The sequence below is a fragment of the Tinamus guttatus genome, unplaced genomic scaffold (genome assembly GCF_059628265.1).
Source record: "Tinamus guttatus ecotype Peru unplaced genomic scaffold, ASM5962826v1 Tinamus_guttatus_pri_ptg000383l, whole genome shotgun sequence".
NCBI classification, from domain to species: domain Eukaryota; kingdom Metazoa; phylum Chordata; class Aves; order Tinamiformes; family Tinamidae; genus Tinamus; species Tinamus guttatus.
Window position 1 is genome coordinate 1,928,791 of NW_028288917.1, and position 12,856 is coordinate 1,941,646.

The 12,856-nt window shown below is 33.4% G+C and overlaps 1 protein-coding gene across 1 annotated transcript in view; it reads right to left on the bottom strand.

Annotated features, from left to right (window-relative positions):
* The window catches only part of SNTG2 (syntrophin gamma 2), a gene marked incomplete at its 5' end in the record, with an annotated part of 130,316 nt that overhangs the window by 33,805 nt on the left and 83,655 nt on the right, over positions 1 to 12,856 (bottom strand). The window contains one exon of the mRNA XM_088530604.1: positions 3,916 to 4,032. Coding sequence (XP_088386730.1) covers positions 3,916 to 4,032 — 117 coding nt within the window. The remainder of the gene's footprint in view (positions 1 to 3,915; positions 4,033 to 12,856) is intronic.

A 12,856-nucleotide genomic window follows, 5' to 3' on the forward strand; every position in this document is an offset into this window, starting at 1 on the left:
ATTAAATACAATCAGATAAGTCACTTTAGAGATGCAGGAAGAATATTTTGTCAAGCAACCTTACTGTTTGAGCTTCATTAGGTGAACTATGATCAATGATCTGATCTAGGAGTTTTCTCAGATCTTGGGAAAGTCAAAAGAGAGTATATTATTACTAAGAATTGTTTTAACACAAATAATCAAACATGTTACTTATTAGTAATTATTATTATAATAATTACAATGATTATATTAATAATAACTGCTAATAATATTAATATAATGTTCTGCATCAGATATTTTGCCAATTTCAAGTTACAAATCACTGAAATTTCCATTCAAAAGTGAATCTGTACCTCAGTTTTGAAATTTTGCATTATTTTATCAAGCCTTTTCCATCAGTCATTAATGAGCTGAAAGTTGTTAAATACTTCTAATAAGAAAAAAGTCTTCACAAGCAGGAATCATCAGTAATACTTATTCAGGAAAATCACATGAAAATTAAAGGGGAGTCCAATGACCACTGATGAGCGGAGGCTGGAATAACGGTTAATGGCATATAACAAAGGTACAGGCAGGTGATCACAGAATCAGTAATTTAATATGGTTCTAGATGTACTATTATATATAATAGTTCATGATTTATGTACTTGTCTAAATGAGAGATGGTGAGCTTGCTTGCTCTTAGACAAATATAACTCTTTCTAAAACAGCTGGCAGTTTGTCTCAAGGGCCATCATTGCTGTCGTAGCAAGTAAAATTCATATTCACTTTGCACTTTCCTAGTTGTTTCAGCCAAGGTGATCATCTGCCCAACTTAAACTGACTGATTTTTTTTTATGCCTTGAAGACTTTTTGTCTTGAAGATAATGAACATCTCCATCATGCATCAAATGTGTTTTCCAGCCTGTTTCCAGGCTATAGGTTGCTGATTATGCATTAGTTCTTAGATATCTAGTATGTTGCCTTAAAATCAAAATGAATGCTACAAAGAAAAAAATATTTTATTTATGTCTGTTATAATCAGTACTTTTTTTATTTGTTCATCTACATAACCTAGAAATAAATTTTGAGGATGAAGTGATGGAGTCTTCATAATAATTTTAAAATAATGATTTGAATTTAATACAGTTATGTCTTGTTTTTAATATAATTATTTAAGAATTTTTACATTTAAAATGTTACATTTTAAGTCATATTATCCTGAATTATCTTGGGACAAATTTCCACTCCTTAACAAAACTGGCTTCTTCAGAAACACAGAATTATCTTACAATAAAGAAAATCTCCCAGAATTCCTTAGATATAAGTGGACTAAAATATTTGTCTACAGTAAATACCATTGTAAGTGAAAGCAATATAATAACACTTATAGACTGTACTTTGCAATCACATCTGTTTTCTGTTTTTTTATATATATCATAACATCTAGAGGGCACTATTTCAGACTCTGTCAGCTGTAATAAAAATGCATGCATTTTTAATCCTTAATTATCCCCTAGAGCTAACCACGATTACAGAATAATTGACAAACTTTACACTGCCAATGACTGATAGAGGTGTTTACCTTGAGTTATCTATTCTATAATGTTTACGACACCTAACATATCTTTATCCATTTTCCATAAGAGAAATTGAAAATTCAGCTTCACTAAATCTGACAAGATTTGTCCTTATATTGTTGTATACAATAAGTACCCCAATAAAACACTTCTTAAGCACAGCAGACTGCAATAAAGATATTACAGTTATCTAATCTCAGCATTCAAGCTGCAACTTCATTGTAAATTCATTTGCTTTATTTAGGAAAGGTCTTGATCTAGACAATTTATATATTCTCAAACTTATTATATGGAAGTGAGTGAATAAGAATTCTGTAATGGAGTGTATAATTAACTAATCAGATTGACATAAAAACAAAAAGAAGATTTTTTTTGAATTCTGCTGGAAGTTAGAAACTGTATTCACCTCCACATGATCTCTTATACACAAAGAAATAGAGTAAAAATCATATCAGATGTTTTTATGAACATTTATAAGCTATGGAAAAGGTCCTTAAAACTAGCTATATGACTATCTGCTTTGTGTAAACCACAGTGCTGGATTGCAAATAGGACAGCATCAGAGAAACAAATCTGAAATAAAATATAATGGCAAGCACCTAAAGATTAGTGTAAGGCTTCTTCAGGGGAGTTATGGTTGAAGCTACAAAATTCTTCATGCTCAGATATGAAATACAGAGCCAGTATCAGGATGGCTCATGGGTCAGGGGCTGCTGACAGGATAGGGCTGAGCTTGGCCCGTCCGGTGAGGCCGTCCCTCCTGCACCAAGGGAGCAGCAGGGTCATGGAGACAGACGAGGCAGATGCAGTCAGCTTGGAAGCGTGGCTCGAGATCCAGGTTTGAGCTCTAAATGTGTGTCATTGCCGGTAAGCGCCCTTTTCTTTATTTCTTTTTTTAATAATTTATTTTTAATATTATTCCTTGATATAAAATATCTGTGGCATGATTAAATATCAGGAAAACTGCTGAGTGGATTTTAGGTTTCATGCATTCTGTCATACACTTAAGTGCATCTGAGTAGTGTGATGACCTAACACGATGATCAAAGGAGATACCTTTCTTGATTTTTTTGAAAAGATATTGTTTCTACAAATATTTTGCACAGAAGCACTGTAGGGTATCAAAACAGTGACAAATAAAATGGTAAAAATTCTACCAAACATTTATCCTTACTTGCTTGCTCTTAGTAGAGTGCTGAATATGAGAAATGAAGTAGCCTTTCCTCAGTTAGTATCACGTAGATGGATAGTTTTAATTACATCAAAAATTTTCCTTTAAAAACAGGTCTGAAGACCGAGATTAAAACACAAAAATTTGGTATGTTTATTTATTAATATTTTTTGTTTTATTTTTCATTGTAATTGTGTTCTAGTGGCTGAATAAGATTTTAACTCTTGACATATAAGCATGAATATTCTTTTGCAGAGAAAAAAAAAAACCTTTTTACAGATGTGTTCTCTCATTTTAAAAAAAGTACTATTAGTTGGCCATTTTAAAATGCTAGGAGGTAACAGGGATCAATGGATTTAGAATTTGAGTCTAAAATGTTATCGATTTCTTCTTTCTAAACAAAGTTCAAAGAGTAAAAAATTTCACAAAAATAGGATAGGTGGTATATACATAAAAAGATCAGATTTTCTTTTGTTCTAGTAAATCAGTGGACTGACCACTTTCTGATCAAGAATTAAGAAACCTGTTTAGCTTCAAATATACTTTACTTCTATATCTTGTTCTTTGTGATGTATTTAAAACAGTAGCTCTTAGAAGGAGAGAGAAAGCATTGTAAAGTTCCCACATGTTATTTCCATGTCATTTTTAAGAATTTAGAATTCTCTTTTCAGCATTCTTTTCACCATTTCTTTAATTATTATTTTTTAGTGTTTTACAGTGGTATTAGATAAGTCATCTACTGTAAAATATAATCCTATGGAAATAAAGCAGTATCCTGTCACTCTTTCAAAGTGCACTCAGTAATAGTTCAATCCCTAGTATGCAAAATTCACAACTCTTTAGTAAGGATGTTGTATTTCATGTTATGAACATCTTGTCTTTAAAGCAAGAAATTTTGGTTATAACCAATGACAAAAAAAATCTGAACATATCAACTTAAAAAAGTAAAACAAATGTTCCCTATTAAGAATTCCTTGAGCTCTACATATATTGTAGGATTTTCAGAGGACCTTGAAAGAGGTTACTTCTCTAAAGCTTATTGAAATACAGTGGCATCTATAGTTTTAACTGCTTTTCAAGTCAGAGCTGATAACTCTGCTTAGCAGGAAAAAATAAACCCATACATAACAAATAGATTTCCATCTACAGTGAAATTATCCTTCCCCCTCTTCCCAAGTTTTTGTTTGTTTATTGTTTTTTTACCGGTGGAGTGCTGAAAATGTAGAAGGATGAACCCTTCAGTGCCAGAAACTTAAATTTGTAGAGCTGAGATGAATCAGTTCCTTCAAGTCTCTCATTTACCCATCCCATATGTATGACCTGTAAAACAAAGTCATTGAAAATTAAAACTCATTTTTTCCAGTGAGGCAAAAGATAGACCCGAATAGCTCAAATCTTTCCACAGGGAAGATTGTACTAGATTTTAATGTATCATTCCTTGCTTTTAAACTGACTGTCTACTGCCAGCACACTCTTAAAACTTTAAACCATTCCAGTGTTTCAAAAGTCCTGGAGAGGACTTAATTCATATTGTATAGGTTTTCTGAATCCTGATCCTAGTCCAGGCAACAAAGTAACATCCATTCTGGTATGCCATGCAGGAAAGGAAGAATTTAATATGTAAAAATTAAGAATATTTATTATTGTAAATTCAGGTATTCTAATGTGGTTAATCTGTTATTAGAAACTTCCAAAGGTCTTCCAAAGCTTCTGACCTTTTAAAAAGCCCGCTACATATATTTCAGCAGACTCTCATTTAACCATCAGATAAATAAGATATACTAAAATGATACAGCCAGTACTCTAAATTCTACCTTACCTTCAGGACAGTCAGAAGCTGGACATACTAGAACTTCTTTGACACATACCTCTTATGAGAGACATCTGAAGGCACCAGATTTATCTGGAAATAGCTTTCTGTATGTTAACTTTTCGCATTGTTAACAAAGTGTCTTTGTCACACCAATTCTTTCTTTAAATACCTTTGGCAGGACAAATTTTATCACATCAGAAAGATAGGTGCTTTATGCTGTAGCAAAACTACTGACAGATTTGCTCATTACAGCGCTTTGCTCTAACAGTATTACATGTCCTTTTACATAATAGATCAGGCAATTTTAAGAAAACATAAAATTCATAAGTAAGATGTATGCTTCCTTGTTGAGGCAAATGCAGATAAAAGAAGCAATAACTGTAGTGTGGCAGTAGAAAATCAGGATTGTAGCTGCTCATGGAAACAACCTTGATGTATGCAAAATCAAGCCTAGAATGTTTAAGAGAAATCTTGAAATAGTTACCTAATTTTGAACAGACTGATCCAATGATTTGCAAATACAGCTATTGCTGATAAGCTTGCTCTTTTTCAGTTTTTCAGGCTACACTCCTAAAAAGTATTGGGTTATGTAGGAGCACAAATGCCACGACACTTATGAATATTCTCAGCCCCTAGACATGTTCGTTTAGTGTTTTAAAACAAGGAAAAGGTGAATTTCTCAGTCAAAACCTTGGGAAGATTGGTCTGAGAAGCCTGGAATTCCATGTTGGTTTGTCACTTCTTTTTTCCTCTGTTATTTTAGATGTGCCACCCAGGCTCTTCAAGATTTTGTTTCCACTTCTAAACATGTCTTCTTTGTTTTTGTGTAATTGACAGGAAAAATGTAACTTTGATGTACCTAGTTGAGGTATGAGTATGTTGTCTTGCAAGCATCAGCCTTACTTACCAACAGGTGTAAGAGGCAACCATGCCTTCAATCCATTCAGACATCAAATTAAGAAAAAGTGTATTTGAATTTCTTCAACTTGAGGGATTTTTCCTGCATTGAAAATATGCTTTATGCCAAAGTAATAACATCTGTGAAATGGGAATAATTTCCCTTATTTGTTTTCTGGAATTTGTATGAAGATTGTACCACTAGCATATTCTTATCTGTGATTGCAAGCTGAGCTAAAATCATAGCTATAATAGCTGTGATTTAGTGCAGCACTTAGTCTTCTGGATAATTCTCTTGAGGATGTATTTAGTACAAACAGAGATTACATTTTCTGATCAGCTGCAGACATATATTTTAGGCTTGAGTTTTAAGTGTTTTACTAAAATGGAAATTCATCACTATTATTTTTATTGTAGTCACATGACACTGTGACCAGATTACTTGTAGTAGGTCAGAAACAAAAGTCTTGCTTTCAAGTTTATCTTCTTCCACACCCTAAACATTTCTTTATAACTGTTAGTACCTATAAACTCAGTAATAATCTGCCTTTGTAATATCGGTCATTTAATTTCTTTTTGAACAAGTACATGGATTATCATGATGTCATCTATTTGTTCCGATTCTTCAAAGACTACAGAAAAAAACAAAATAGCAATATTTCAGCTACCCCTTGAATACGCTGGGCAAAATATGACTCTGCTTGACTGAAATGAGCAGCCAAATTCAAACAGCAAACAGCCTTGGAACCCTGATTTTTTTATTATTATCATTCATTTCTATATTTGATGATAATTCCCAAGAAATGGCAAAAATGATTAATAGCTTTTTCATTTCCATTTTTTTTTAAGATATTACTTAGATTTAGATTGTCAGTATAGTTTCCTGACCAGAGAAGTGTTTTTGCACCTAGGAATAGAAATAAGAAAAACTGATTTGCTGATTTCTATCTTAGGGAAGAAAATAAAACTCATCCAGAAAAAAAACAAGCTGGTACACTGTAGTCCAATGTGAATATTTTAAAAATAAATGCCCTTTCAAAAGCTTTGAAAGCCTTTAAAATCACAAGGTTATGGTTTCTATATTAACACTATGAAATTCTTACCTAAGTATTACATATGCCAGTAAAACAAAATCTTATAGCAGTTCTTGACTCTTCTAAAGGATATCTATTCTTTTATTACCTCGGTCAATTTTTAAGGAAAATGTGAAAAAAAATTAACAATAAGCCAATAATTAATAAGCCAACAATAATTAACAATGGATTGATTTAAAAGTCAGAGAAGAATATCCCTGTAGAAAATTTACTGAATATACAAATTTTCAGTACTTACATACATACATTTAAGGAAAACTGTATATAGTAGGGTTAGAAGACAAGAAATGTTTTAGTAGTTTTTGGGTTTAGAATTTTCATAATTAAGGGGGGAAAAAAAGCAGTATTTGAGCTGATTTAAATGCACATTGTCGAAATTAGCAATGTCTACATGTCTAACATCTCCTACAGGAAGAAATAAGGCCAAGATACATGTCTGAAGAACGACTGCTACTGGAAGATTTGGAGTGAGCTCAGTGGATTTAGTGTTACTTGAATTACTATTATTTGAATTAATTGAGGATAATAAAAGGGGAAACAAGAAAGCAAGTGATAAGGAGTACAAAAAAGAAAGAGGGAAGGCAAATGCAAGACAGAGAGAAAAGATAAAGGTCATTCAGGAGGAGATACAAACATTTTAAGACAAAAAATAACAAAACACAATTAAAGTGAAATTAAAATGAAAAGAACAAAAGAGAAGACATTACAGAGATATGTAAAGAAGGAAAAATCAAAGAGAAAAATAAATCTGAGAGAAAATAAAAAGCCATAGAGAAGAGAGTATAAAAATTTATAGATACACATTGCTTAAAAAGTAAAGAAAAAAAAATAGAAGGCTTTTCTTTATCAGAATCAGTGTTTAATTAACAAAATGCAAATAAAACTAAGTATCTTTTATTTAAAAAAGGAAGAGAGAGAGAGAGAAAGCTCTAACATTTGTTTACCTTCTCTCCGTCTCTCTCTCTTATTGACTGGTTTATTTAATGGTCATTTAGATTATGTGAATGAGTAAAAGAATTATTATTCAGTTTAACAGAAGTCTGTATGAGAAAAAAAAAAAAAAAAAAAAAGACCAAAGCCTGCCATTTGAAGTTTTAAGGAGTGCTGATTTGGCATAACACTGCAAACTACACCATTCTCAGCATTTCTTTTAGCACTCCTTTCCTATACTGCCTAATCAATCTCAGACTGGAATTTAAAATGCGTGGAAAATTACTCATTCATCATTGCTATGTTATTAATTTCCTAAAGTGTTCCAATATACTTCACAAAAGTTCCCGTAGGAACAAAATGAGCAATGGCACTCATTAAGGAGTGATAATAAAAGTCACTAACAAAATGTAATCCAATGATTGCAGATGAGTGAATATTCTTATTTGTAGTTACTGTTTTCCTACAGCAAAACAGCAACTAGATGACTCGCAGCTTAACATGTGTTTAATAAAGTCATTTAATAAAGTCATCAGTACCTTTTGTATGTAGTACTGCTAATTAAATAGCTATGAAAAGTAAATGAAGTAAAACACTCAAGGGGAAAATAGTTAAAGAAAATCAAGTAGATTTCTGACATATGAAAGGTCAGAACAAATGCGGTTGAATACTCATTTAGTTAAAGAAGGAGAGGAATCTACAAGAGAAGCCAGCCTTGACCTCAAGCTAAAACCTAATGTTGTACCATAAAGCATCATGGATCAATTCCAAAATAAGAAAGCTAAGAGAAGTATAAATTGCTTTAGTTTTAGCCTTAGTCTTTTTTCTGGTCTTCTTCAAAGGAAGTAGCAGGTGGAATATTCTAACTGCGAAGTGGAGGATGCAGAACAGACAGAGGAGGAACTAATAGAATTTTTTGTATATTTGAGACCTGCAGGCCTCCCACTTTTACATATTTCAGTCCCAGGTAAGGAATTTCACAAGTCCGACAGGCACAATTTGAACACCACAAATAGCAACATGTCCATATTAACCCATGAAAGAAAAATATCAAGATGAGTATGATTTCAATCATCCTCCCAGATCTGGTTGCCTACATCAGTTTTGGCTTCAGAGCCCTTTGGGTAGTGACACCTCTTTCAGCTGTTAAATTGGGGCTGATACTATTTTTTTTTTTCATGAGAGTCTACTGATAATTTCATACCAGTTAGGGTCTTTCAAGTTAGGATCTAAAACCTGAAACTCTCTCTTGGGAACACTTATCAATACGTTGAACTTTGGAAAACAAAACAAAATCATCCTTTTCTGAATGCAGCAGGGTGATACACCTATGCTTGCCTTTTATACAGTTGGGCTTAGTGTAATCCCCAACCTATTGCCCAAAGTTTGAATTCTCTGGCACAGTTGCCCATCATGTGATGTGAATGCTAGGTGGGTACTGTACATGGCAGAGCAGTGTTCATGACTAGGTGTCAGAAATATTTTGCTGGAGGAGGTGTGACCACAACTATCAAAGAGTGCACTCCTGTACTAAGTTAAGAATATCCATCTCTAAGCTTCTTGTCCAGAAATGGTATGTCAAAAAAGTTATTATAGTCAATATTGCTCTCTCTGATGACATCTGAGAGCCTTTCAGAAAAGAAGATCCAAACAGGGTTGAGGTTTACAGGGTCCCCTGGAGCTCATCTAATCCTATCTCCCGGTTTAAAGAGTACCAGTATAGATCAGTTTATTCAGGGACTTATTCACATGAGTTTTTAGTATCAGCGCTAATAACACAACACGTTAATATCTACATTTTGTATATTATCCATTGAAGTTAAAGATTCCACAACCTGCCTGGTTAATCTTCTCCAGTGTCTATCCAAATTACCAAAAGTTCCAATATGTGAACATATTCAGATGTTTTTCTTTTGGGAGACCATACCTGGTGAAACGGTTATTGAGTTGGGCAGAATGAGGTCTGAGTTGCTTCATCAAATCTAGAGATCATGACAGTCACCTATCAGCAAAACAAGACTCAGGTTTTTTAAATGCATTACATCTTACAGATTATTTTCTCTTGACTCTTTCATTTGTATTCCACACAGCTCCTCTTGCTAATTCTTCCAGTCACTGTGTTTCTCTCATTTTTTATGGAATCACTCAGCAGTATATATCCTGCAATAACTTGGAATTAATTTAGAATCAATCGCAATCTGAGTCTTATTGTTATTTTTACCTAATCATATGTACTTCTTTATTCATGCTGTACAGTAGTTTCTCTTCTCTATCCCAAAGTAACATTCATATGTCAACAGCTGACAGCCAAACCTTACTTAATTAGTGACCTTTGTTCTTCCATATTAGATGTTCTAGTCTTTCACATATTCCTGTGTTTTTTAAAAATCAGCAGAAATCTCAATTCCTTAGTTACTCTTTTCTTAAATTCCTTTTTTTTTTGTTCAATCAAAATTATAGCCACCATAAAGTGCCCTTAAAAAACTCCTCCTCCTTCTCCTCCTCCTCCTCCTCCTCCTCGTCAAATAAAACTCAATTTGTTTTTTGTGCTGTTTGGGAAAATTAAAAAGAAAAAATCTATAGCTGTTGCAAAGAGATCCTCAAAAATAAAATTCAGTCTGAAAATATACTCCCAGATTCCTTCTGCATGTTATTGCTTAATCGATCACATGACATTTTTTCTTAAAAATGTATTAACATAATTGTAATTGGAAAAGCATCCTGAAGGAGAAGCTTAATCAGAGAACATGACTTTTCACCATAAATATAATTATATTGTTTCAGTCACTGTCAGAAAATCTGTAGACTCGTCTGACAGCAGGAAGCTATAGTCAACACTATTAGGATAAGAAATGCTGTTTAAATGCTGTGTTTCATATACTTAGTTTTTCAATAGGAACTATTGGTCAGTCTTTGACATAGGGTTGCTTATTCTGACCCATTCCAGAGTTTCTAGAATTAAATGTTCCGAACCTTGCAACTTTAAAAGAGTAAACTAATATGACTATTTTTTTTTTCTTTTCTCACATACCTTCAGGAAGCTAAGAATCCAGGCAAAAGTGAAATGATACTAAGTCTTTGACAACAAGCTGTTATCATCATCTACTTCTCTGAATTTTTAAAAATATCCAGAATTCTGTAAACATTTAATCATCCACTGAAGTAACTACAGGATTTTTCAAGTTGGAAATTATTTAAGCCTTTGAATATTTTACTATTTATGTCTCTAGCCACTTATACATTTTTAAAAATCTAACTGCAAAGATAAATTTCATCTGAGTTTACTGTACCTATTTAAAAGTTAATCATTTAATTGAAGATAGTCATCTATGTCTATGTTTCTGCAGAAATGTAAGAACCATGAGATGATGTTATGTCTAACTTGAATGAGACTGGGAGAAGAGACTGAGGTGCAAATTAGCCTCCCTGACGTCTCATGTAAAAAAAAAAAAAGAACTATTTTTCCATTCTAAAGAGAGAAAAATGGAACATATAAACACCATGAAATACTGTGAAATATCATTGTTTTAGAGGACACAACAACATTTTTGAAATACATTCAGAAATGCAACATGATAATCAGAATGTATTGATTTGTTCCACCAAACATAACCTTATTATCTACAGTTTCTTCATCTTCAAAATCAGTGTAATAGTAACAGTTATTTACACCACAGAGGAACTAACTGACTAGAGGTTCAGCTATTTAAGTGCTTTGAAGTAGTGTTTATTTGTTGCTTTTATTTTCAGTGAAAGCATTGAGGTCCCAGAAAAGATTCTGAAGCAGATCAAGAGATTTTCATTAGGAATTGCATAGCTGACTTCCAAAATACACAAAGAAGAATTACAAAGGAAGATTTAAACTCTATCTTTAGGTGTTTGCATTATGTTCAAAAGAGTTTAGCCCTGCTGTGCTTCTAGATGTTAAGTGCTAAAAGTATAGTCTTCAAGAATCTAACTTTTGCTGACTAACAGTTTGGAGAAACTATATTTATCAGTTAATAATATACTTATAAAGCATTTTCCTCTAATTTAAGAAAATAAAAAAAGAGAAACTGATTTTCTAAGAGTATATGCGCTGTCTTAATCTGCCACATGAAGTCAGAGTTCATGCCTGCCTGAGGTAGCAGTTATACTACAAAGAAGAGTGAAAAATCCCTCATATTTGAAAAGTTCCTTATTCAGAAGAATTATTCAGAATTATTTCTAAAAGATGTTTTCTTAACCTCTTAAGGACCTCCAGTAATGGGGACTCCATGTTTCTCACAACAATCTATTCCAACATTTTTTCAGCCTTACCTGAGGTGAAATCTATTCCTCACATCTAACACGAGTCATCTGTGCTATAATTACAAACCAAGATTTTTTTGTCCTTTCCACTAAAAACTCAAATTCCAACATCCTCAGAGTAAAGAGAAGCTCTTTTAGTCCATAACTCGAACAAAAATTCCATAAATCATAAAACATATGTGTAGCATCATTACTTGCTTCTTTGTAAATGTCATTCTCTGAACAACCACAGGAGAACATTAGTTTTTCTCTCTGCAACATCAAGTTACCCTGTCTGAAGATTTATTTCATACCTCCCTCTCTGTCTTCTCTTCTCTGTCTTGAGCTCTTCTTGAGCTCTCTTAGAGCTCTTCTAAAGCTCTGTTTCTTCTAACCTTTCCACAGAAGCCATGAAAAGCCTTTGGTCAAGACCATTTTTGTAGCATAGCACACAGAATTAGGTGGAATACAGCACTTTGCATGTTTTCCAGGGAACACTCATTCATATATAACATATAGCCCAGATGCTTGCCTCTCTATCAAAAGCCACCAAAAAGACAAGAGCTCTGATATGTAGCTCTGGCCTGAAGTTAAACTGACAAGGTAACAATGTGAGAAACTGCTGGACATGACACACAATGCACAGGAAAAAGTGGCTGGCCACCTCCAAGCTAGCACTGCTAATAAAACAATAACAGGATAAACTGGCAGGCAAAATATATGATAGGGAATTATCAGGAACTTCCATTAGTGAAGAATATCAGAGTATAAAGCATGTGGGTTGCTTATTTGGAAGGGACAAAATGGGAGAAAAGGTAAATCATGTAAGGTAAACCATGTGACTGGCACTTTTGAAGGGCACCTGCTCTGAGTTGGACTACCATAGCCTGATATAACAATAAACCCGCCGTTTCTCTGACAACCTCCTATGTATCTGTCTGGCTTCTGTGGTCAGTAGCACTACGATGTCCTTCCTAATGCTAGAAGGGTGACAGAGGATGGACTGAATTGCCCAACAGAGTTTATGTCCCCAGTCAGTATTTTGTTGGAAGAATGAGTTGTTCCCACAGCATCTCACAAATATATTTTGATTATTTTTACATATGTGCTGTACCATTAAGTGGCTTCAAACCTGTTTTTC